Below are 27,836 nucleotides of genomic sequence, written 5' to 3' on the forward strand. Positions count from 1 at the left end.
AGTATGGTGTCGTGAGGGTTTATAGTGAACTACACCCACAAAGTTCAACTACAAAATATACACAAGCAACCACCCACAAGAAAAAATCCCATCAAATGTCCTAACCAAACCACCCATAAGCAAAATAATAATAATAATATCAGTACAACCCATAAGATAATGAAAACATAATAAAATAAAACCCAAAACATTGATCGGGACAACTGCTTCCATCAATTCCTACTCCTCGTCAGAATCCTCCTGGTCATTATCATCACCATCTCCACCAGCTCCTGATCCTCCAGCACCTGCATAATAAAAATCACTCGACCCATACTGTCCATAACTGCTATACCCAGATCCTCCAACACCAGCTCCATACCTTTTTCTAAAAAACGCCGGCTTTTTGATAATTGGTACAAAAAAGTTCAAAAAAATATTAATAAAAATTTAATATTAGTATTAAAACAAAATATAATAAAAGAAAAGATATTAAACACTGACATCATTCGAGATCTTTGGAGATAGCAAGATGACGTAGCCTGGTTTACTCAAAAACAATTAATTAAGGACTTAAATACCTATAACTAGTACGGGTAAGTAAGGTCGTCTCCTCAGGGACTCAAAAAAAGTGTTAATTTAATATGACTAAATTAACCCGGGGACTCATCTCGATAATCGCGAAATTCATCGCGATACTCATGTAAATCCTCCCGCATCTGCAACTGATGCTGAAACATATAATCCAATGTCATGGGCTCGGGGTGCTGTGTCGGTGGTGAACTCGGCTGTCGTCGCCGACGTGGCTGGGCAGGTGGCCTATCCACATGGTGCCCCCTCGAACTTCCTTGTGCTCTCACATCCGCCATCCGCGGCGGATCACCATAAGTTATTATGCCCGCTTTTTGGGCATCGTCAAGCGTTACAACCTCAGTATCCGGTCCCTCCGTAAAATACTCGTCCGGATAACGTCCAAATACACCCAAAGACTGAGAAATCCTCGTAATCATGGGCCCCAACGCCAACTGAGTCGTGGCCGCACTCGCTCTCCGACCACCTCGATTAAATGAACTTAACAACAATGTAGCCAGATTCACATTCATACCTCCAATCATCGACATCAAACACATCAAATCAAGATTATTACATTTATCTTTCCCCGAATGTCGTCCCGTGAATGTAGAAGCAACCACCCTGTGTAAATACCAGTGCAGTGGGTCCCGAATTTGTGAAGCAACAACACTAGTTGAATGAGCACCATCACCAATCGTCCTCCAAAACGTAGCCAAATCATTCGTCGAGATCCAATGAGGCCGAGAAGCAGTCGACCCCGTGGTAAACCCCCTAATACTCTCTCGAAACTCGGGAACCTCAACCTCATGTGGCGCATACAAACCTGCAATTACCGCAAACCTGGGCACTCATAAACTGAAACAATTCTCTTCCCAACGAAAAACTAACCGTGTATGGCTCGTCAAAGTCTTTCGGATTGTACCTGAAAGTAGTGTAAAATTCGTAAACCAACTCCTCGTACTACTTCTGCTCAAAACCCAAAATATCTCTCCAACGTCCCGATAGCAACCTATTAAGTCTCGGAACTTGACCAATAGTTTCCAACACCTCCCAATCAAACGTCTGGTGTCGGAATATCTCCAAATCGCGAATCTGTCTAAACAACTCATACTCGGGAGTACCGGGTAGAAACCGTAGAATGATGTGGTCCTCATCTTCTCCCCCAGTAATATCCTTGACCGCGGCCCCAAAAACCTTGATCTCAGGAACATCGTATCTGATCGGTGCGCGCATATACTGCTGAGATGTATTGTCAAAAACCTGCTGTTGTTTCGACCGTTTCCTCAACATCTGTAATTAAATATATCAAGTAAGTCCATGTCAATTGTCCCAATGGGCGACAACCGTATAGCATTTCGATCGCGGTTGTCCCCAATAATCTAAATCATAATAAAATATTTTATTTTTAATTTTAATATATTTTTTAACTCAATACAAAACAAATAGAGACTCGAACTAAATTCCTCAAAATCGTATGTGCACAAGGTGACCTAATCCTTCCCGACAAGATAACCAACAACCCGACAAATACTCGTCACTTTCAAAATTTTTTTACCATCTCACTTTGCCGAAAAAACTTCTCATTATTCAAAAATACCCGACATCATCGACATCTTAGCAAAATACCATCCCAAACTCACAAATGTTTGATAAACTTTTTCAAACCTTGACTCGAAAATTCGCCGGAAAATTATTCCGGTGACCTAAAACTCTTTCGAAAACACTATCATTCATTAACATAGTCACACAAGTCCCAAAATCCGGCCAAAACTTCAATAATCCGGTAAACCAATCCCGAAAAATCTGACATCCATTAACCACAAAAATACTATACCCGTCAATCCCGACCACAAACAAACCCCCTAATATGCACCCATCAACCCCGAGCAATCTATGATACTCGATTCATACTGGAAACAAACCAATTGCAAACGAAATTAAACACATACCTTTCAATCGGGTTACGTATACACGATGAAAATACATGGAAATAGTGACGGTGGTGATGGTGGCGGCCGGCGACAGGGACGGTGGCGGCCGGATTTAAATGTGTGGATAGGGTTAAGATAAAAGATGAATGGTGAAAGTGATAGGGAAATCCGTTTTTTGTATATTTTTTTCATCAGATCCGTGCATCTTCGCGTATGCAAGGCATTGCAACTTTGCGTATCGCGAAGTTGGAAGTTTGACCGTTGACTTTTGACCATTGACTTTGACTGGCAGTTTGACTTTTTAGTGCGATACGCGAAGATGCCAAGCAGAGCATCTACGCGATACGCGAAGATGCAATTTTTTAGCAACAATTTTTAGTGATTTTCAGCTTGAAAATTTAATCTTTTAAGTGTTGTTTGAGCTGATTTCCTCCGCCACCCGCTTCGGTCGCCACATACCAATCACATACGTACCTGGGGCTCCCTCTAGCGAAGTATGTGCTCGCTTCCCCACACTCGATCATTGGTCTACCCTTCACGATTTAAGGAAAACTATTAGCTAAATAGACTCAATGTACAAAAATTAAACTTACAAGTGCCGGGTTGCCTCCCGGTAAGCGCTGAATTGAATGTCTACAGCTCGACATTCCTTGGTTCTTTAATCAACCGAGTACGTCGGCTCGTCTGCCAAAAAGCAAACTTCCGACTCATGTATCTCTTTGTTTAAATCCGCATCCTCCAAGTAAGGCTTCAATCGATGACCATTCACCACTTGCCTCAGATGATCGTAGAAATCTTCAATCTCAACCTCTCCAACCTTTCCAACTCTCTTGACTTGATAGGGTCCCGTCCAGTTGGTCTTCAATTTTCACGGGAAAAGCTTCAATCTCGAGTTATACAACCACACCCGTTGCCCTTTCTCAAACATCCTTCTTCTTAGCTTAGCATCGTGAACTCGCTTCATCTTGTCTTTATATGCGGATGCACACTCATCAGCCTCATCTCTAAATTCTTCCAACTCGCATATGTTCAATTTTCTTTATTTACCTGCACACTCATAGTCTAGGTTAACATTCTTAACCGCCCATAGCGCACGATGGGCTAGCTCAACAGGTAAATGACACCCCTTCCCATAAACCAACCGATATGGAGTGGTTCCAATAGGCGTTTTATAAGTGGTACAGTAAGCCCATAAAGCATCGATTAGTTTATTAGACCAATCCTTCCGATCAGGCCTTACACCTCTTTTGTAAAATCTCTTTGATTTGCCTATTACAAACCTCCACTTGCCCACTCGTTTGAGGGTGATATGGAGTGGCAATGCGGTGGTTTACGCCATACCGTTTAAGTAATTTGCCAAAGTTAAAGTTTTTGAAATGTGAACCCCCATCGCTGATGATAACGCGGGGGACACCAAAACGTGAAAAAATATTAGACTGGACAAACTTACAAACAACGGTATGGTCATCGTCTTGGTGGCGATTGCTTCTACCCATTTAGACCCATAATCGACCGCCACCAAGATATATAGATTACCAAATGAATTAGAAAATGGGCCCATGAAATCAATCCCCCAAACATCGAAGATGTCGAAAACGAGGATTGGTTTCATGGGCATCTCGTCCCTCTTTGAAATACCCCCCATCTGTTGGCATCTAACACAAATTTTCACGAGCGTAGCGGCATCCTTAAATATGGTAGGCCAATAGAATCTGCATGCAAGCACTCGATGTCCCGTCTTCTGACCGCTGAAATGGCCTCCACAAGGTGAAGAATGGGCATGATACAAAACACTCCGCATCTCCTCCTCCGGTATGCACCGCCTTATTACTTGATCCGCTCCAACTTTGAACAAATCCGGATCTTCCCATGCATAGTGCTTTGCCTGCAAGAGAAAATGTTGCTTCTTCTTCTTTGGCCAAAACTCCGTAATAGTATCTGCAACAAGAAAATTAATAATGTCAGCATACCATGGCAACGTTGAAACAGAAAACAATTGTTCATCCGAGAAAGACTCATTGATAGCCCTCTCGTCTTTCTCCTCTTCTTCTTGTCCCACAAGTCTCGACAAATGATCCGCTACCACATTTTCGCTTCCTTTCTTGTCACGAATCTCCACATCAAATTCTTGGAGCAATAAAATCCGCCTGATCAAACGCGGCTTCGCGTCTTTCTTCTCCATCAAATATTTGACTGCGCTGTGATCTGAAAAAACAATTACCTTGCTCTTCCAAATGTAAGATCGAAACTTATCAAGTGCATATACTACCGCGAGCAACTCCTTTTCCGTAGTGGTATAATTAATTTGAGCATCGGAAAGGGTTTTGCTTGCGTAGTATATGGCAACGGGCTTCTTATCCACCCGTTGACCCAACACGACCCCGACCGCGTAGTCACTTGCATCACACATGATTTCAAATGGAAGTGACCAATCAGGTGACAACAAGACCGGGGCTTCAGCCAATTTGTTTTTAAGTACATTAAATGCATTAAGACACTCCTCGTTAACAACAAATGACACATCTTTTAATAACATATTACACAACGATTTAGAGATGATACTAAAATTCTTAATGAACCATCGGTAAAAACCGGCATGACCCAAAAATGCCCTTATCCCTTTAATATTAGTAGGCGGTGGTAAATTAGATATAACTTGGATTTTCGCTCGGTCAACCTCAATCCCCCTACTTGAGATGACATGTCCCAAAACCGTCCCCTCTTGAGCCATAAAGTGGCTCTTTTCCCAAATTAAGACCAAATTCGTTTCCACACATCTTTTTAAAACTTTAGTTAATTCATTTAAGCATTTTACAAAAGATGAACCGAAAATCAAAAAATCGTCCATAAAAATTTCAAGTGAATCCCCGACTATATCTGAAAAGATACTCATCATACACCTTTGAAAGGTGGCCGGGGCATTACACAAACCAAAAGGCATTCGCCTAAATGCGAAAGTACCGTATGGACACGTGAAAGTGGTCTTATGTTGGTCATCGGGGTGAATAGCAATCTGATTGTACCCCGAATAGCCATCTAGGAAACAATAAAACTTCTGACCTGCGAGTTTCTCGATGATCTGGTCAATGAACGGTAAGGAAAAAAGGTCCTTAGATGTTGCCGCATTCAACTTTCTGTAGTCAACACAAATCCGCCACCCGGTTACCGGTCGGGTGGCGATTTCCTCACCTCTCTCATTACGGGTTATCTGAATACCCGCCTTCTTTGGACTGTATGTGTTGGACTTACCCACGTGCTATCTGAGATCGGGAAAATGATACCTGCATCCAGCCACTTCAAGACCTCCTTCTTCACTACCTCCCGCATATTTTGATTCAACCTTCTTTGTGCATCATGAGCGGGTTTTGTCTCGGGATCGGTGATGATTTTATGCATGGAAATGGATGGGCTGATCCCTCTCAAATCTGATATCGTCCAACCAATCGCCGCCTTATGCTCTTTCAGGACTTCCACCAACGCCTTCTCTTGCTCGTCTTCCAAATTTGCAGCGATGATGGCTGGTAAAGTCTCTCCTTCCGCCAAAAACACGTATTTCAGGTGTTTCGGGAGCTCCTTAAATTCAAAAGCCGATGGACTCTCCAATGATGGTCTCAAATGTGAATCAATGGTATCGGGTAGCCGCTCCACTTGCTGAGACCATGGTGGTTTCCCAATACTCGCAGCATACAATTCCACTGCTTTCTCTTCTTCTTGTAACTGAAAGACATGCTCAACGGTTTTCCTGCAATAAATAGCACACTCCTCTGTGGCATCATCCTCACTTTCGTGAGGGTTTAACCCGTCAATGACTTCAGCCGCGAAGCATTCGTCACTCACCTGAGGGTTAGACACGTTTGAAACTCATTAAGCCGAAGATTCTTATTACCAAAAGCCATGTCCACTACCCCGGTTCTACAATTTATCAAAGCATTTGCGGTGGCCAAAAAGGGCCGACCGAGAATCATGTTCGGTTGCAGTTTCGAGTCAACTGTCACGTAGTCTAGAACCAGGAAATCAACCGGGTAATAAAAATCTTCTATCATCACAATCACATCGGTCATGATTCCCCTAGGAAGCTTGAGTGTCAAGTCGGCCAACACCACGGTGGTGTCGGCTTTTCTAAGTGAACCAAAGTCATACTGGTCATACAAGCTTCCCGGGAGAATACTCACCCCAGCCCCAAGATCTAACAATGCTGTAGTCATTTTAAAATCACCCACTTGAATGGGTATAATTGGCGTTCCCGGATCCCGTAGCTTGGGTGGGAGGATACCCGTCAAAACCGAACTCACATTTGCAGTTAAGTCAACTTGTTTGGGCAATTTGTGAGTTCGTTTTTGAGTACACAAGTCTTTTAAATATTTAGCATATGCGGGGACTTGTTTAATTGCATCTATGAGGGGTAAATTAATTTTTACTTGTTTAAATATTTCCTACATTTCCTCCTGCTGTGGGCCCCTCTTTCTAAGTGTCGATGAGATCTCGGGGTTCACCAATGCCCGAGGGAACGGAACGGTTTTACTCGTTGAGCCCGTCTCCTTGGCGGTTGGTGTTCCTGTCTTAGTTTTAGTTTCAATTTTATTTTTATTTATTTGATTTGATTTAGTTTTCGGTTCAATTTCACCCTCATCGTCACTTTTCCCATCTTCCCCCAAGTCCTCCACCACACCTTCAATAAAGGGTGGTGGAGTCACACCATTATTATATATCTTACCGCTTCTAAGGGTACTTACCTGGCTGACATAGGCATTCTTACCAATCGAAGAGCTGCTACTCTGATGGCTTAGGTTCTTCAAAGTATCACTCAGCAACTTGGATGGATTTTTTTTCAATCTCGCCACTTCCTCAGCTAGCTGGCTCACCTGTTTATCCCTCGCAGCATTGGATTTCTCTTGGAGCTCTAACCTTTGGTTTACACTTTTATTTGGAGCCTCCTGATCTATCTTCATCTACTTCAGAAAATCCATCACGTCCTTAATCGACTCCTCCTTGTTACCAGAAGAACTTCCTTGACCTTGTGTTGCCCCTTGACTTTGCTGACCCTGCTGATAACTCTTCTGATAAACCTTGTTATAACCACCCGACTCTCTTTGATTATACCCGCTTTGAGCGCTACCCCTTTCTTTCCCATATTGACACTGATTCGACTGATAACCTACTTTTTGGGAATTACCTTGAAAATTCGGGTTTTGTTGCGTGTTCGGGTTTCCGTAACTGAAGTTGGGATGGTTTAGGAGGCCCGGGTGATAGGTGTTTGAATTCATGTTATTATTGTACCTCTTCTCACCCTGAACAAAGTTCACCTCCTCTTCTTCCTCTTCTTCTTTGTTTTCCAACATGACCCCGCAAGTAGCCACTACATGGCCTATTCCACCACAACCTTCGCAAACTGGATACGCTTTTCCTGATTTGCCATTTTCTTTCGCTCCCACACCCATCAACTGATCCAACTTTCTCTCCAACCTGGCCATACGATCATCTGACTCACCACTATCCACAGCTTTCACAACCGCCCTTTTTACCATGCGATTCGACTAAGCTTGCCCTTTTGAATTCATTGCATGCCTCTCTAAGTGTTGCCAATCTTCATTCTCATCATTAGTCAAAAGCGACCCATTTGTGGTCGACTGAAGATCACGCACATCGTCACTCGACAACCCGTTATGAAACGCCTTAATCAACTCCCACAACGCAATCCCGTGATGCGGACAAGTTCTCAACAATCTCTTGAACCTCGTAAATGCTTCATGAAAAGTCTCACCCGAACTTTGCTGAAAATTTCTGATGGAGGTTCGGGCCTCGGAAGTTCTCTGCGGTGTGTAATACTCGTCTAAGAATTGTTGAGCCAGGTCTTGCCACATATAGATACTTGCTGACGGTAAGGATAAGAACCACTGCTTCGCTAGATCTTTAAGGCTGAACTGAAACACAACTAGCTTGACTTCATCAGCAGTAAACCCTTGACTCGAGATGGTGGCACAAATCGCATTAAACTCGCTCAAGTGTAGATATGGCCCTTTAGATGCTTTCCCATGAAAAGTAGGCATCCCGGTCAAGTTACTTTGCCTTACTGAAAACGTTCTTCCTTCTCTAATCGGGATCACAATGGGAAGCGGGTTCGTGGCCACTTGTGGAATGAAGTGGCTTTGAACCCCCCGAACGGGCGGTGGAACAAATGCCCTCGGAACCCCATTAGCGAACTCATATTCGGGAAACTGCGGCTCGGGAATCTCTTGTTGTCTTTGGGCTCGGTGGTTTCTCGGTTGTTGAACGGGAAGGGGTTGTTGTTGTGGTCTTTTATAATACTGACCCCCCCGATCATCCTCCATCTCTTCTTCATCCTCAAACTCATCAAAATCGTCAAATCCCCTCCGCCGATCATACTCGAACTCGACTCTATTGTGCGGTGGTTCAGACCTGATTGAACGATCATCTCTCATTTGATATCTTCTTTGAGCTCTCGGGTTTCAGTTTTGGTGAATGGGTGGGTTGAATGGTGGTAGGTCATGGATTTGTGGGTTTTGTGGAATGTTTTGTGGGATATTTGGTGGAATGGGTTGTTCTCGATTGTGCGGCGGGTTAAGGTTATCGGGTTGAAACGCCGGTGGAACCGGGTATGGGTTATCTTCTTGATGATTCATGTATTTTTCTTTCGGTCTTGAAGTTTCACCCCTTCTTTGTTTTGCTCGGTTTCTTCTCGCGGCTTTCACAATCTTGGGATCAAACTGCAACACTTCCTTGTCTCGAGCAAACCTCGTATGCATCAACCTAAGAGATTAAAGGCACACACCAAACAAGCACACCCCTCGTAAATTCACCGAAGAAAAGAAATTAAACTAAAATTAAACTAAATTACGCTAATTTAAACTAAACAAGACTAGCACTAAGCGCGTTGAGTCCCCGGCAATGGCGCCATATTGACGTAGGCTGTCGTGGTCTACTAAAAAAAATTAATTAAGAACTTAAAAACCTATAACTAGTACGGGTAAGTAAGGTCATCTCCTCAGGGACTCAAGGAAAATGCTAATTTAATATGACTAAATTAATTAATTAACTAAGGCGGACAGACGATGTCAAGCGGTTTTTTAGAAAAGGATTTAATTAAAACTAATTATTACTTAAAATCGATTTGTAAATAATATTAATAACAAGTATTCATTCTAGGTTCGGGTAATGTGACATTCAACTTAATCACAGATTTACTTGTCTTGATTGCACATTAATTATTAGACCTAGTAGTTTGATTGTGATAACAAACGATACCCTAACTGAATTGTTGACACAATTGAACTCGATCTACACAATTACCAATTTATGTTTTATGACACTTAATTAAGTAGCTTGAACCGACAATTATATGTTCAATGACACAAAAGCCTAACCCTAAGTGTTGATGAACAAAACTAAACAAGTGATGCACTAATCAATAATCGCAAATATAAATTGTTTAAACAACCAAGCAATCAATTAAACAAGATAAAAGCAATAACTCAAATCAAGTTTATAACTTTAAGCATAGCAAATCTGGTCTCAAGAGGAATTACACAAAACCCTAGCCTAGAATGAATAAAGAACTTAGCCAAACATAATCATAATGTCGAAACACTTATCTTTGATGAACCGGAAGCCTTGGAATGGTGAGAAGTCGTCTAACCCAGCCTCTTTTGCCTCTGGAAATCGTTATTAACCGAAGGGGGAGGTTTAGGGGTTTAAATAGGGAAAACCTAAATTTTCGGCCGACTTAAGCATCTTCGCGTATCGCAAAGATGTAAGGGATGCTTCTTCGCATATCGCGAAAGACAAAATAGTCGCGGCCAGAATTATGCAACTTTGCGTATCGCGAAGTTGCCGTTCTTTGCATCTTCGCGTATCGTGAGGATGTAATCTTTTTGCATTTTTTATTTTCTTTTCTTTACTGCCTCGTGATGCGTGCACTTCCAATCTTTCACTTCTTGATCTTCATTCCAAGCCCATAAATATCCTCATTAAGCTCCAAAGCTTCCAATATCCTAAAACACGTAAACAATGCTTGAAGTACCTATGTTCATTAATTTACTTACCTAAATATAACTACTTAATATATAATAATAACTAACTTTTACCCAACCATCACATCCCCACACTTATCCTTTTTCGTCCCGAAAAAGACTTTGCAATAGAATCAGAATCAGAGATCATTCTCAAAGTACTTCATAGATTATCTTAATTAAGCACAAGAACACAAAAACCACGAGTGCGACCCACGCCTTAATACTTACCGGGAAAAATAAGGTGCGACAGTTTTATTAGTTGATATGATTAAAATGGAACCCACACCTCAAAGCCCTGAAGCCGCCTTACCATGCTTCATTATAGTTTTACCGAATCAGACCACCCCAACTTGACTTAAACCTTAAGATTAGATGATCAAAATTTTGCACACTTGTACACTTTTCAAGCGCATATGTAATAGCTAAGACAATCTTGGATATTTTTATCGAACCAAAACCCAAACTTAAATATTAAAGTCTACCAAAATGGCCATTAGATACGATTGAAGTGCAATTAGGTAACCAACTAGTAAATAGCCCCCACTAAATGACATACACCCGTTATCAAGCAATACCCCAAAGTCCATAACCATACGTGAGTAGGCACGAATTCAAATGTAGGGCTTACATATGACGTGTCCCGTGTGGTCCGTTTCTTAATGGTAATGAGACGCGAGCACGGGGACCCCATATGACTAACAGCGTGGATGATCAAGTCAGTAGTGAATTTGTACTTTTAAAGCACTTTTTGTGATCATGTTTATTAACTTATGAATTGGCAGATAAGCTGCGGGTTTGCTCTTTTTAAGCTTTTTTAATATGAATAAATACACTTAGGATTTACGCATACCAGATGATAAACCGCATACCGACCCATGGTCTCCGTTCCCCGGGGTATCCCATCAACACAGGATTTAAGGCCATAAAACCATACGCCTATGAAGTGTTAGCCACTTAACTAGCAGTTTTTTTCATTTATGTTTATATCACAAGCCATTTAGCATACTCTAATGTTAAGCCTATCCAACCATTGTACTATAGACAATTTATATTAAATTATATTTTTGGTGATCAAATCTAATAGTAAGGCTTGAGTATGGCATAATCTTTCATTCCAGTCCTTACACAGGCTTAGCTAAACAAACAAAACCCTGAAGACGTTTCCCACTAAAAATAAAGCATTTAAGGTTCAATTAAGTCAACAACCAAATTATCATTTCATTCTCATGGCTGAGCATACCAATACATCTCAAATTACGTGTGTTCCCGTTTTATTTATCTCTTATTATATAATCATTTTGAAAAATAATCCCCGATTTTTCTATCATTTTCCATTATTTTGTGCAAAAATCTTAATTCAAGGAACATTAAACTTTTTAAATTTCAATTCCTCTCCCATCCCCACACTTGAGGCAAACATTGCCCTCAATGTTTCAAAATTTAAGACACAAAATAGGGACGGGGTTAAAATTCACTTCAACAATTTTAAAACCGGGCCTAATGTGATGGTGGTTTATTTATTATACATTTATACAATTACACTTTTAACACAAAAACTAATAAAACAAATAAGGTTATGAAAACGAAATCACCTGATAGAAAAGAAAACTCTCATGTGCAACTCTCGTGCCCTCGGTGATGCTCTCGGTGAACCTTACCTCCTCAACTCTCAAAACAAAATCTGCAAACTCACACACGTGTAGAAGCAAGATTCTCACAAATTTTAAAAATATAGGTCTTTTAAATCGTTTGCAAAACCATTAATTTTAAATTACCAACCGAGCTTAATAAATTTCATAACCAAATTTGTTAGACGAGTAAAAATGTTAAAAGACCTAACTCACTTTCGTAGGAATCACGGTTGCATTTAGCGTATGCAACAAGCCCTTTAAACCCGCCGGTAGCCCGGGTGGACGAGTATGGTGTCGTGAGGGTTTATAGTGAACTACACCCACAAAGTTCAACTACAAATATACACAAGCAACCACCCACAAGAAAAAATCCCATCAAATGTCCTAACCAAACCACCCATAAGCAAAATAATAATAATAATAATAATAATATCAGTACAACCCATAAGATAATGAAAACATAATAAAATAAAACCCAAAACATTGATCGGGACAACTGCCCATCAATTCCTACTCCTTATCAGAATCCTCCTGGTCATTATCATCACCATCTCCACCAGCTCCTGATCCTCCAGCACCTGCATAATAAAAATCACTCGACCCATACTGTCCATAACTGCTATACCCAGATCCTCCAACACCAGCTCCATACCTTTTTCTAAAAAACACCGGCTTTTTGATAATTGGTACAAAAAAGTTCGAAAAATATTAATAAAAATTTAATATTAGTATTAAAACAAAATATAATAAAAGAAAAGATATTAAACACTTATATCATTCAGGATCTTTAGAGATAGCAAGATGACGTAGGCTGTCGTGGTCTACTAAAAAACAATTAATTAAAGACTTAAATACCTATAACTAGTACGGGTAAGTAAGGTCGTCTCCTCAGGGACTCAAGAAAAGTGCTAATTTAATATGACTAAATTAATTAATTAACTAAGGTGGGCAGATGAAGTTAAGCGGTTTTTTAGAAAAGGATTTAATTAAAACTAATTATTACTTAAAAACGATTTGTAAATAATATTAATAACAAGTATTCATTCTAGGTTCAGGTAATGTGACATTCAACTTAATCACAGATTTACTTGTGTTGATTGCGCAGTAATTATTAGACCTAGTAGTTTTATTGTGATGACAAACGATACCCTAACCGAATTGTTGACACAATTGAACTCGATCTACACAATTACCAATTTATGTTTTATGAAAATTAATTAAATAGCATGAACCGATGATTATAAGTTCAATGACACAAGAGCCTAACCCTAAGTGTTGATGAACAATACCAAACAAGTGATGCACTAATCAATAATCGCAAATATAAATTGTTTAAACAACCAAGCAATCAATTAAACAAGATAAAAGCAATAACTCAAATCAAGTTTATAACTTTAAGCATAGCAAATCTGGTCTCTAGAGGAATTACACAAAACCCTAGCCTAGAATGAACAAAGAACTCAGCCGAACATAATCATAATGTCAAAACACTTATCTTTGATGAACATGCAAACCCTAGATGAACCGGAAGCCTTGGAATGGTGAGAAGTCGTCTAACACAGCCTCTTTTGCCTCTGGAAATCGTTATTAACCGAATGGGGAGGTTAAGGTGTTTAAATAGGGAAAACCTAAATTTTGGCCGACTTAAGCATCTTCGCGTATCGCGAAGATCTAAGGGATGCTTCTTCGCGTATCGCGGCGTATCACGAAGTTGCCCTTCTTTGCATCTCCGCGTATCGCGAAGATGTAATTTTTCAGCATTTTTTATTTTCTTTTCTTTACTATCTCATGATGCGTGCACTTCCAATCTTTCACTTCTCGATCTTCATTCCAAGCCCGTAAATATCCTCGTTAAGCTTCAAAGCTTCCAATATCCTGAAACACGTAAACTATGCTTGAAGTACCAATGTTCATTCATTTATTTACCTAAATATAACTAATTAATATATAATAATAACTAACTTTTACCCAACCATCACAAGACACGCACGTGTAAGTAACTCACACTCAGGTTGTTTCTATGGTATAACGTTCTTTTATTTAGGAGGGTCGCTCACATCTTTCTTTTTGTGTGCTCCCGAACATTTGCCTTTCTTTTGCTCGGCCCGGTTATGTCGTCGGATCTTATTGTGTCTGGCATCGTCCCATTTTTTAAACCGGGAAGAAAACAAAAACCGGATTGGTGGTTGGGCATCCCCCCAAATATTTGAGTTTCATCATGTTTTGATCGAAGTTAACACCGACTGGTCGGTTTGGGGTCGGTTGGATGGTGTTTGTGCTTTGATTGGAAGAATCAGTTTGTTGGTTTGAAAATTGGCTAAAACCGAACTTTGATGAATTGAATGGATGCATATTGATTGGGAATTTTTTTAAGGTTAGAAAGAGTTGTTATAGACAATGAGGTAAGATTTGTGTCTAAGTTTTGAAAAATGGTTGTGTTTAAATAAGGATTTGTTTTAAAATAATAAATGAATTATTATTATTTTTTTATATTATAGCCGTTGATAACGGCTAGTGTCAAAAGCGGTGCCAAAACATCCGTTGTTTACACAACGAGCCGGACCAAAACGTGGAGGAAAACAATGGGCCGGAGCTGTGTCCATCGCGTTTTGAACCTCGTTTTGGTCTCCGAAACGTGCAAGTGTGCCAATGGTCTTAGACCCGTACACTGATATGGTTATACCAACGTTTATAATTCATGGAGGAGCTCAACCCATGTTCTCATGCTTGCACCATTAGTGCTAATTTCAGTTTGTTTTCTTTGTTTAAATTATTTCCCAATTCTAGGTAGCGTGTCTTATTTTTACTTTTTAGAATAGTGGGTAGTTCTTTGTTTAGCATATAAAAGGCTCGTTCTATTAGAATTGAAGTTAAAAGAAAAATATGATGAAAAGTTGTTTCAATATCTAGCTTCTTTATCTCAATCCTCCATCATGCCACCCCGAAAAGATTCCACCCCCTCCAATGACCTCCCTCCATCCCCAACCACAATCAACTCATTGTCGTCACCACGGGAGTCGCAAGCCAACATAAACAACCAACTAGCAGCCCTTCTCAAAGCCATTGAAACTACCAAACTCGTTCACCAAACATTTAGATTTGTCACGACCCTCATCAACATCTCTGGCACCTCCTCCTTAGTAACTGAACCAAAAACACCCCCTCTAGAACCAAAGCAGTTGCCATCACTTGGCATGCTTGCTTCAACAATGGGTCCGGCATCATCACCAAAACTGTCCCGCCATTGTATGCATCTTCACCAGGTGAGGTCATTGTTCCAACCTATGGACGGGTGCTCATGTCTTCAAGAGAATTACTTAGTAGTAAAGTCGCAATGATTAATTCTAAAAGTCCCTAGTCATGGTAATTGAACTTTCACATGCAGACGCAGGAGGAAAATCTTAGCCTTTAGACGGATTTCTGTTGAGCAGGCAAGACTCCTAGAAGAAGACAGAGGAATATACTTTTGGGATAATTTTCTATATTCATTCCATATGCAAAATACAAGAATAAAAATGCAAAGTTATGAGAGAACATGTACCACATTCTCCTTATTATTAGGACACATGACGCCACTAGTCCACTAAATAACAAAATGCAGTTGATTAACTATCTAAAATCACATGCATAAATAACAATAAAACTGACTGAAGACTCATTCCAATAGCTTGACGGGTTTCTTGCACTTCCTTTTGGGTCTGGTGATTGGGCTGTAACAACTTCTCTCCCCTTAACATGCAGATCGTCCTCGAGCTGCAAAACATACTCGTACGCTTGCTTGAAATCTGGGAAACGAATCATTAACTCATCACAGAATTCCCATGTAGCTTCTGTAAGTACCCTGTTCTGCCATGCAACCAATAGCTGAATTTTTTTGTTAGACCAACAATAGTCCAAGATTGAGTCTGGTATCCAACTATCATCTTTTTCACTTGAAATTGATGGTAAGAGAACCACTTGTGGATTACCAAAATCTTGTCTTAACAACGAAACATGAAAGACCGGGTGGATACGCGCCTCCACCGGAAGATCGAGCTTATAGGCCACTGCTCCGATGCGTTCCACCACTTTGAATGGACCATAAAAACTCTTAGATAACTTCTTCGATGACCTGTTAGCCACCGACGTTTTCCAGGAATCGCGGAGCCTCAAGAAGAAAATCATGTCACCCACTTGAAATTCTTTATCTAATCAATGAGCTTGTGTCAAGCTCAACATCCTTTGCTGTGCACGCTTCAGATTTGTGGTAAGTAGCTTCCTCAAATGGTCATGTTCAATTAAAGTGGCATCAATGGAGGCTGTGTCAGACTTACCGGCCAAGTAGCGATTAACATCGGGAACCTGCCTGCCGTATAGTGCTTGAAACGGAGTCATATTAATTGCTGAATGATGGGAAGTGTTATACCAAAATTCTGCCAGATACAAATATCGATTCCAAGTGCGTGGCTCGTCTCTTGCAAAGGACCGAAGATAAGTTTGTAAACATCGATTTACCACCTCGTTTGACCGTCCGATTGTGGATGATAGGCAATGGAGTACTTGAGTTTGGTGCCGACTTTCTTAAACATCTCCTGCCAAAATTTGCTTAAAAAGATAGAATCACGATCACTTTCAATAGTTTTCGGGAACCCATGGAGCTTATAAACATTTTGCAAAAACAAGGTTGCAAGAGAAACGGCTCCATACTTTGGTGGTAGCGATATAAAGTGAGCAAATTTGGAAAATCTGTCCATAATGACCCATATAGTCGTATTTCCTTGTGATAATGGTAACGAGGTAATAAAATCCATGGATGCGTCTTGCCAAACTGTAGATGGAATGGGCAGTGGTTGTAGAGATCCATAGGGCTTATGGTTCGGGTACTTCACTTGTTGGCAGACCTAACATTGGCAAATGAAGGAAGAAACCGATGCCTTCAGTTTTGGCCAGCTAAAGCTCGAGGCAATACGTTTGATTGTTACTTTAATTCCCGAATGACCGAGCTATAGTACTAGTTTAGGAGAAGCTCCCGAATGTGAGTACACTCAGGAATGAAGAGTCGAGTTCCCTGAAAAAGTACTCCGTCTTTAAGTTGAAACCGACCCATAGCTTGCTATGACTTGTCGTTCAACAATTTAGACCCTTCCTCTGTATTATAATAATTATGCAGAGCCTTAATCCACTCCGGGGTAGACGAAGAAGTGGCAAATAGAATGGGACCTTCAATACGACTAAGGGCGTTGGCTACTTTGTTTTCTTTCCCCGGCTTGTAAAAAATTTCAAAGTCAAACCCGAGTAACTTCGTCGCCCATCGGTACTGTTCTAGTGTTTGAACGACCTGAGATAACAGATGCTTCAAACATCTTTGGTCGGAAAAAATGTTAAACTTCCGACCAAGAATGTATTGGCGCCATTTCTTCACCGCTTCCGTAATTGCATAGAGTTTGCGAATGTAAGCCGAGGAAGCTAGCATTCTTTGGCACATCTTTTTGTTGAAAAACGCTATCGGTCTATCTCCCTGTGAAAGAACAGCTCTGATAGCTACATTCGAAGCATCCGTTGTGACCTCAAATGGTCGGGTAAAATTGGACAGGGTTAAGGTAATGAGGGAGACTATGGACGCTTTCAGTTGGTTGAAGGCGAGTGATGCTTCTGATGTCCATTTGATGGTTGGTTTTTTTAGGATGTCGGTAAGTGGAGCTGCAATACGAGCATACGCACGGACAAACCGTCGATAATACCCTGTTAGACCCTAGAAACCTCAAAGGGTGGTTAACAATGACGGTTGGGGCCACGATTGAATTGCTTTTAACTTATCTGGTTCAGCCTCTACCCCGTTAGCTGAGATAACGTGGCCTAAGTAAGAAATGGATTCGGCTGTGAATGTGCATTTTGAGGGTTTGGCGAAGAAATTATTACTGGCCGGTATTTGAAAAACGACCTATAAGTGCTGGTAGTGTTCGGCCTTGGTGGAACTATAGACCAAAATGTCGTTAAAAAACACGAGCACATATCGACGTAAGGCTTCTCGAAACATGTCATTCATTGTAGCTTGAAAGGTTGAAGGAGCATTGTTTAGGCCAAAAGGCATCACCAGGAACTCATAATGTCCGTCGACTGTTCGAAATGCTATTTTGTGAGTGTCATCGGGTGCGAGTCTGATCTGATGGTACCCGGAAGTAAGATCAATTTTGGAAAAAATGGTGGCTCCGTGAAACAGTTCGTCCACCGTAGGAATAGGGAATCGATCCTTAACTGTAATGGAATTTAGGGATCGATAGTCCACACAAAACCGCCAAGATCCGTCTTGATCTTTCAAAGTAATGGCCTTTGGGCCGATGCTAAAAGTGATTTGGGGAATTGCAAAATCTGCTAGTATTGGGCCTAAAGTATGCAGCTAGGATAAGCCCAAAATAATATCAGCTCCTTCCACGAGTAAGACAAACACGGGAATGCGAAAAGGGGTATTCGAGAGTAGGGATGAGCTCGGTACCGTACCGGTACCGAAAATCCTGATCCCGAAAATCGCAAATTTTTGGTACCGGTACCGAAATGTTCGGTTCGATACCGGTACCGGTATTTAAGGTAAAATTCGGGAAATAGCGGTACCGTAACTGTCCCGAAAACTCAAAACCTTGGTACCGATTCGGTACCGGCGGTACCAAATCGGTGCCGATTTTGGTACCGGTACCGGTACCAATTGGTACCATGCCGATTTTTGCTCATCCCTATTCGAGTGGTATAACGCCAGTGCTGGGCACATCGAGTTGCAATGAAAGTTTTCGCCATTGCCTACCACGACCGAAAACTCGAGAATCTGTTGACTTTGTAATTTAAGGTAGGAAAGCAATCATGGTTGAATAATATTATAGGTGCTTCCGGTATCGATAAGGACCTGAACTGGTTTCTGATCAATAAAACCGGTTATGCGTAAAGCTTGCAGGGAAGAAATACTGAAATAGGCGGCCGAAGATAGGGAGAAAAACTGGTTATTGTTGTCGAGGGTGGACTCAACATTTGTGTCAAGGGGATCCGGGTTGGTTTCGGATTCATAATCGACTACCAACAGGAATTGGGGGGGATTGCATTTGTGACCTGGGAAGTATTTTTCTGGGCACTTGAAACATAAACCTTCGCTGCGATGTTTTTGCAGGGCATCTGGGGAGAGTTTGGTAAATGGTAGTGTGGTTTTGGGTGTGGGCATGAGAGGTGGTGATTCGGTTTTGGTGGTCGATGAGGCTGAGGTAACAGCAGGGGTGGCTTTGAAAAACGAACGGGCTAGAAGGATGTTTGTTTGGTGAGGTTTAATTTATCTTCAATCAATTTAGATAAACCGTAGGCTTGGTGTAAGGTAGTGGGTTTATAGATTGCGAGTTCTGATTGTATCTCCGGTTTTAATCCAGAGATGTAGCAGTTTAGCAGGGCGTCTTTTGATAACCCGACAACAAAGTTGCAAAGTTTTTCGAATTCGCCTTGGTGCGCGGTGACAGTGGTGGTCTGTTTCAGTTTAAATAAGGTGGCTTGATGATTGAGTATGTGGAGGGACCAAAATGCAGCTCCAATCACGGGAAAATTCAGACCATGAGCCAAGAAGGTCATTATTATCGAGGTATTTGTACCAGGTCAAGGCATCACTGGTAAAATAGAACTGTGCAAAGGCGACGCGTTCGGACTCGGGAATTTTGTGATACTTGAAAAAGTTATCGGCTTGGAAAACCTAGTCCAAAGGGTTGGATCCATCAAAAAAGGGTAGGCTGATTTTGGGTTGACGAGGGTGGTTAGTGTGATAGGCAGGGCCGAAGGAACCAAAAGAAAGAGATTTAGGGACCTCTTTCTCTTTTTCTTTCACCAGGGATGATAGGACCTTATTAGAGAGCTCCATTTGTTGTTGAATAGCAGTTTGTAGGCTTGGAATTGGGCGTCGGAACGGGCATTGTTTAGGTCGAGTTTATCGCATAACGGTTGAAGGGTTTCATCAGAGGTTGCAGTGTCTTTGTGGGGAGGCATGGGGTTGGAAAGCAATGAAAGCACCAATTTGAGTTAATTTTCTATATTCATTCCAAATGCAAAATACAAGAATAAATATTCAAAGTTACGAGAGAACATGTACCATTAAGGGCCCACCATATCCTTATTACTAGGACACATGATGCCACTAGTCCACTAAATAACAAAATGCAGATGATTAACTATCTAAACACATGCATAAATAACAATAAAACTGACTGAAGATTCATTCCAATAGCTTGACGGGTTTCTTGTACTTTCTTTTGGGTCTGGTGATGGACAGCCTAGTTAATTCTGGTGATTGGGCTGCAACAATTTCCAAGCCGTTTGCACAAGCACAACCACATGAAAAAATGAAGATACAAGACGAGCCAATGATCCACTATGCTATGGTGAGACGTAAGTGGCACTCACCATGATGTTTTACTCTGGCGGGCCCAAATGTAACCGGAAGTGTCGAATGGCGACCACCTTGGAGAACCTATTCCGTCCTTGAGGACAAGAACGGGTTTGAAGGGGTGAGGAGCCCAAGCTCATAATTCATGGAGGAACTCAACCCATGTTCTCATGCATGCACCATTAGTGTTAATTTCAGTTTATTTTCTTTGTTTAAATTATTTCCCACATTTAGATGGCGTGTGTTATTTTTAGGATAGTGTGTAGTTCTTTGTTTAGCATATAAAAGGTTTGTTCTTTTAGAATTGAAATTGATGAAAAATATGATGAAAGGTTGTTCAATATCTAGCTTTTTTATCTCGTTCTTTAGAAGTGTTTGTCTGTTACAAAAGGCTATCTATCATACACCCATTTTAATTAAAAAAATACATCATTAAATTTTAAACCTAATAGACGGATCAAATATATCGAGTATGAAGACTAGAGGTGCACACACCGGGTACACTCAGGAACCAGAACCGGGTATAATCAACAAAAGTCAAAATCAGGTCCGGGTAGGAACCGGTTCCAGGTATAGTCGGTTATTTGACCGGTTCCATCGGGTTTTTTTTTCGGGTTTCGAGTAGGGTACGGCCGGGTTTCGACCGGGTATTGGTGGAACCGGTTCCACCAGGTCTGGGTCGATTCTGGGTACAGTTTCAAAGGTAAACCCAAGACCCAGTCCATACCCGCAGGTAGGATAGGGTCAGGTCCGTTTCCGGATAGGAACTGCCGGGCCAGGTCCGGAACCAGGTGCTTTGTGCACCTCTATTGAAAAGACGGTAGACCCCATAATTTTTTTATCTGTTCATGCGACATATTACGTTTTTTCTACCGACTCCTAAATAATTGAATTTCAGCCAGTAAGATTTTTTAACGTAGAAAATAGCAATCTTTGTATATTGTATTTGAAATCAAAGTCAAAAGCAAAAAAACGAGCACCGAATTCTGATAACTGCTGCAATTACTTCTAAATGGTTCTATTCATGGTCATTATCACCTCAAAAACCATACTGTAGCTTAGTTTTACCAATTGCAAGGGACAGGTTTTCTTTGTTCATGTGACCTTAAACCGAAATTCAGACGTTAAGTTAAGAAACATCGAACATAAAAAACATGCCAAACACTGAATCAGCAAATCCAGACCATCATCCTATCTTCGTATTTTTCAACACATTTGAGGTTTTTAAAACATAAATGGATGACAAGCAAATCATCAAGATACTTGAGTCTCACAAATCACAAAAGCTTGAATAAGACTCTGTGCAGCATGCGTCTGGTCCGGTGTACCAGATATTATAACCAAAGTTTCTTTCGCTCCAGGTTTCGGGTCAGTTATTGTGATGTTCGCATCAGATATCTGAAACCACCATAATTTTATCTCCTTTTTAGTCACATCATCATTAAGAGTCAGTAAAATAACTTATGGTAACTTTAATAGCTCTACAATATGAATTACGTACCTCGCGTATTTGTTTGAGACATCCACCATCCTCGCCATATATCGAATTAACAACCGTACGAGGAACAACGACTTCAACGGTCGTGCTTGTGATAATAGCTTGGTGGTTTTCTCTACATGGAATAAATTAGCAAGAGAATATTAAGCAACTAATTAACTGAAATATTGATGGACGGATTTATAAAAATACACCCTCCAAATGCACATATTCTCCTTTGGGTAGCTCCTCCAAAGTCAGGAAACCGTTCAACGCCCTGCAATAGAATAAGTATAAATGAGTACTTAAATGCATTATATTGAAAGTATAAAGATTTAACCAATTTTAAGTGATAAAAAACGTGAACAAATTCGACTACAAGTAGCTAAAAGAAATCTTCTTTTTCCGATTTTAACCTTATCCAAACACAAAATTACAAAAATTCCTTTTATGTGTATTATGATATTCATCATCATCATCATCATCGTACTCAGTATATCCCACCAATAGCAATGCTATGGTAGGGTCTGAGGAGGGTAAGATGTAGACAGCCTTACCTCTATCCCATAGGGATAGAGAGGCTGCTTCCGGTGAGACCCCCGGCTCGATAGTAGTTTTGCATCAAGCCTTGGACATAAGGCACATAGCACTCAATCATCGGGACACCGGCTGATCGGTGCATGTGCCCTTGTCTTTCGGCTATCAACGCCACCACATGATGCCTGATTAACCTTCCGCCACTTTTAACGTTATTTTCACGAGATTAGTAAAATAACGTCAAAATTAGTGCAATTTTACTTTTGCCCACCCGAGGGTTCACACATATATACATTATATGCGCACACCGCAAGCAGGGCGTTTGTATTATGATATTCAACATCATAAAACATTTATCATATAAACAAAAAAAAAAAACATATAAACAACATAAGATCACCAACTTACAATTCTAAAAATAAGACAGATTTTTGTAGAACAAATAGTGGCAATAAAAAATACCTGTGGGCCCCATGGTGTTGAAGATGGCAATCTTTCAGGCATTCGGTGAGAGAAATCCGATCGATTATGCGGATGAAACCCGGTGTGCAAAGGGGGCCCACCACCATCAAACCGATTCATAGAAGGGTACCTTCCATGACCTTGGAAACCCGGAATTGCATCTCGAAAATAATGATTACGTAAACATGTGGTTATTTGGAAAAGAGCATCTTGAACTGCATCAAACTCACCATTTATCTGCTCACCCAAGGTAACATTAGGTCAAAAAGTCAATGTCAAACAGTCAAACCAAGATTCCATTATGTTACATGGAAAGTGAAGAATTTAGAAAACGTGATCCAAAATAGGTCAAAAAGTCAAAGTTAAACAGTCAAACCAAGATTCCATTATGCAACATGAAAATTAAAGTACCTAGAGACCATGATCCAGATTCGGTCAAAAAGTCAAGTCAAACAGTCAAACCAAGATTCGACTATGTTACACGGAAATTGAAGTATTTAGAAACTGTGATCCAGATTAGGTCAAAAACTCGAAGTCAAAACAGTTAAACCAAGATTCCATTATGTAACTCGGAAATTGACGTATTTAAAAACCATGATCCAGATTAGGTCAAATAGTCAAAGTCAAACCAAGATTCCATTATGTTACATGGAAATTAAAGTATTAGAAATCATGATCCAGATTACGTCAAAAAGTAATTGTCAAACTCAACAGTTAAATCAAGATTCCATTATGTTACACAGAAATTAAAGGATTAAAAACCATGATCCAGATTATGATCCAAAAACTCATAGTTAACGTCAAACAGTAATCAAATCAAATTTACATTATGTCACATGAAAAATCATAGTTATCAAAAACGCTAAGCGCACTCAAGGTGCATAGACCTCGCCTAGGGTCTAGGGACAACGCACAGATAAAGCAAGGGCCCGATAAAAAAAAAAACTGCACTTAATGAAAAATAAAATACATTTGGGTGGAGGGGACACCATCGGGTACCGGCATGCAGGTATCATACCCGATTCGAGTACACCTCCGCCTCTCCTGCGGGTACAAAGATTGGGTACCCCTTGTGACCATTGTGCATTGTGACCAGGAGCTGAGAAGAACTTAAGCAATTCCAATACCAAAATTTCAAAACCCCGAAATTTAGATTTTTATTGATTTAATATAACTTGTTTATGACCATATTGTTCAACCTAAAAAATAGAAGCTTTTTCAACCTTAAAACATTTTCTGGTTATAACAGCAGCTTCTTCTACCTGTTCAAAACATGTTTTCTGGTTAAAATAGCAGCTTGTTCAACCTTAAAAGACCATTTTGACACGTTTCTGGTTACAACACCAACAAATTTAAATAATTAAAAAAACGCTTTTGACATGTTTCAACCTTTAAAAATTGTTTAATTGGATACTTTTCTGGTTAAAGCATTAACTGAAGTAAGTAGAAGCGTAGAACATGAAAGAAGTTAATTTGCAAAACAAAGAAGAATGATGCAAAAAACATTTATTTCACTTCTTCAATCGGAGTTGTGATATGCAGACACCATAAAATAAAAGTTGATGATTATAAATAGAGATATGAGAAAATTAAGCAAACCCTATTTTTAAGGTAAATTTCATTCAGTGACAAGGCAAAAGAAATCGAAACAAATTAAAAAATAAGCTAAGAAAACGAAAAAGAAACGCAAAACCTTCAGCTCGCCTAACAAAAGCGCCTAGGTGCACGCCTTAAACGCTTTTGATAACTAGATGAAAATTGAAATATTCACAAACCATGATCCAAATCAGGTCAAAAAGTCAAAAGTCAAAGGTCAAACCTGAACGATTTCTTCATTTTCAGCAGCATACTGCGGAGTTTGATCTTTTCCCAATATTCGAATATACGCCCCGTTTGACTTTCTCATTTCAGAAATAACCGCACCACCTTTACCAAGAATACAACCAATTTGATGAGCCGACACAATAACTTTAGCCGACACCGCCTTGCTCTCGGGTGCAGCTCTAAACATCCTTTCTTGTACACGAAGAGCTGCATCTTGGGGCCCACATATCCGTTCATCCGGATGCTACATTAATATCAATTAACTAAATAATACAAAAAAAAAAGAAATAGAAACAACATAAATAACAATAAATCTTGGTTAATTAATTACCGCAGGTCCAGATATAACAATCACACGGTCATCTGATTCGCGCATTCTATCAAGAACTTTAATATCACATCCGGTCTCGTGTTTAAGCGCCTTCACAATACTCCCACCTTTTCCAATCACGCCCCCAACTTTCTCATCACAGCATATCAAACGATATGTTAACATGTCTGTAAATGGACCAAAACGCCCCCCAAAATGGTATGCATCTTCTCTAGAATGTGAAAGGATATTATTATTATTATTATTATTATTATTATTATTATTATTATCAGAAAAAGAGTCATTGTCACGAGGTGGATGATCCAAAAGCTGCTGTGAAACTAATTGAAGTACTTTTCTAACCGCGTTTATTTCTCCAGAAATCTATAAAAACGTATATAAAGTTAACGAATCTTGGCGGCTTTGACTTTTTTTCTTTTAACACAAATTGACCAAAAGGCTAAAAACACTACCTGAACAAGTTCATCGGATAACGACGCACACGGTGGAAGTTCATCTCGAAGAACCTGAATTTGGGACCCGGTTTGCGATGCCAATTGTTTGACTGCAGTAGCAGGATTTTCCAAAAGCGGGCCCGCTTGAGAGGAAAGTATAAGCAGCCTCATAACACAAGTTGCAGTTTCTTCTTTTTCGACCATTTTCTCAAACACAAGCATCAAAGCGTTCTGCAAATCGCTATTATCTTCAGTTTCTTGATCTGCTTTACTAACGACAATAACTCGCTCATTGCAGCCAGGAACGAGTTCTTCGACCCGTAATTTTGCACCGGATTCATGTGATAAAGTGATGTTGCCAATTTTATTAGCAGGACAAAGCACACGAAAGCTAGGGGAGTTTTGCAATTTGCGAATGGGTTCCGAGGCATTCTGCTGATCATGTGGTCGCTTGGAAGGCGTTAATTGCAATGACATATCCTCAAAACCTAAATAATAATAATATTATCAGTATTTATACATACTATGGATGTCTTTCTTGGAAAAAACCCAAACTGAGGATGCAATTACACATGACAAGTTGATAAAAACAGCATAACGAATTGAAGAAAAAAGAAGTTGAGCAACGTACCTTTACAGAAGATAACGAAATCGGATTGATTGATTGAGTGTGGGAATTCAAACCACCCAAACTTAACCTAGAAATGGAATGGACAGAGGGTTCGGCTGAACTTGGGATTGAGTTTGAAAAAATTGGGGCTTATTGTTGTTTTTAAAAAGTAAATAAATAAGATAAAAGGTGTTTTGACGATATCAAATTTTTTTTTTATTTTAACTTTTTAAATGGTTAAAAATAAGTTTTCCAAAAGTCCTAACTCCTGATTTTTCAAAACGTTTTTTAAAAAAACCAATAAACATTTTTCAAACTCAATCCTAAACATGTTCTTAAACCAAACCTACCCAACTTTCACTTCCATCAATGAACCAAACATGTTATGAGGTCGTCCCGACCCGAATCAAAGTTAATCGACTCGTTCTGACCCTAAGATGAACCCATCCAAATTCCAGTTCGATCAACAAGTCTGCATAATTTATAAAACTATCATTTTCTCAAGTAGTTATTGTGTCAAATTGATTTTTTAAACTACGAGTTACAGATTTGGTTTATTGGCGATGACTCATATAACAAACTTCAAATGGATCTCGTATGGACCCATACTACTAGTATGAACCAATCTTATAAAAAAATTTTCAAATAGATATCATATTACCCGATGCTCTACAAGTATGGACCCAACTCGTATAATTCAGATGAATCTCGTATGGCCGAATACTACTCGTATTGGGCCGATTATATAGTGATTGTTGTATAAACTAGTCAATGGTTGTTTGACATAAAAGCGTGGTATCATGTTGTGCGTTTGTTTTATACGGGCAGGACTCCTTAAAGACCCACTTGTTTTGTCCTATGACAACGCTTCGATCGCGACCCCAGGTCAGGCGGGACTACCCGCTGAGTTTAAGCATATCAATAAGCGGAGGAAAAGAAACTTACAAGGATTCCCTTAGTAATGGCGAGCTAAACGGGAACAGCCCAGCTTGAAAATCGGACGGCTTCATCGTTCGAATTGTAGTATGGAGAAGGCGTCCTCAGCGGCGGACTGGGCCCAAGTCCCCTGGAAGGGGGTGCCGGAGAGGGTGAGATCCCCGTCGTGCCCGGACCCTGTCGCACCATGAGGCGCTGTCTACGAGTCGGGTTGTTTGGAAATGCAGCCCCAATAGGGCGGTAAATTCCGTCTAAGGCTAAATACTATAGTGAGACCGATAACAAATAAGTACCGTGAGGGAAATATGAAAAGGACTTTGAAAAGAGAGTCAAAGAGTGCTTGAAATTGTCGGGAGGGAAGCGAATGGGGGCCGACGATGCGTCTCGGTCGGATGTGGGACGTTAACATGACTTGCTGTCTTGCCTTAAATTGGCTTTGCCATCGGGAGGGTTTGTCAACGTTAGCATGACTTGCTGTCCTAAGATAAGCTCAACGAGAACATAAAACCTCCTGAAGAATAGAAGGTTAAAAGGTCGTTTGATTCTGATTTCCAGTATGAATACGAATCGTGAAAGTGTGCATAACGATCCTTTAGACCTTCGGAATTTGAAGCTAGAGGTGTCAGAAAAGTTACCACATGGATAACTAGCTTGTGGCAGTAAAGCGTTCATAGCGACGTTGCTTTTTGATCCTTCGA

General features: G+C 40.3%; 1 protein-coding gene across 1 annotated transcript; it reads right to left on the reverse strand.

Moving 5' to 3' along the window:
- Positions 1 to 21,781: 21,781 nt before the first annotated feature.
- Positions 21,782 to 26,075, reverse strand: LOC143598997 (RNA-binding KH domain-containing protein RCF3-like). Its single transcript, XM_077077071.1, has 7 exons — positions 25,611 to 26,075; positions 25,159 to 25,521; positions 24,823 to 25,071; positions 23,004 to 23,240; positions 22,220 to 22,281; positions 22,029 to 22,140; positions 21,782 to 21,925 (listed from the first exon to the last, which is right to left on the reverse strand). Exons 1-7 carry the CDS (start codon positions 26,067 to 26,069, stop codon positions 21,782 to 21,784), a joined length of 1,626 nt encoding a protein of 541 aa, XP_076933186.1. The 5' UTR covers positions 26,070 to 26,075.
- Between the last annotated feature and the right edge of the window lie 1,761 nt (positions 26,076 to 27,836).

Source organism: Bidens hawaiensis, unplaced genomic scaffold (assembly GCF_021521415.1).
Source record: "Bidens hawaiensis isolate Kalapana, Puna unplaced genomic scaffold, B.hawaiensis_p1.1 tig00051356_1, whole genome shotgun sequence".
Taxonomy (NCBI): Eukaryota; Viridiplantae; Streptophyta; class Magnoliopsida; order Asterales; family Asteraceae; genus Bidens; species Bidens hawaiensis.

What these genes read in the sequence shown, in the direction of transcription:
- LOC143598997 (XM_077077071.1), bottom strand. Translation starts at nt 26,069, where the DNA reads ATGTCATTGCAATTAACGCCTTCCAAGCGACCACATGATCAGCAGAAT. An exon ending in CAACACCATGGGGCCCACAG is followed by an intron (nt 22,282 to 23,003) that starts GTATTTTTTATT and finishes ATTCTATTGCAG; the next exon opens with GGCGTTGAACGGTTTCCTGA. An exon ending in AGAATATGTGCATTTGGAGG is followed by an intron (nt 22,141 to 22,219) that starts GTGTATTTTTAT and finishes TATTCCATGTAG; the next exon opens with AGAAAACCACCAAGCTATTA.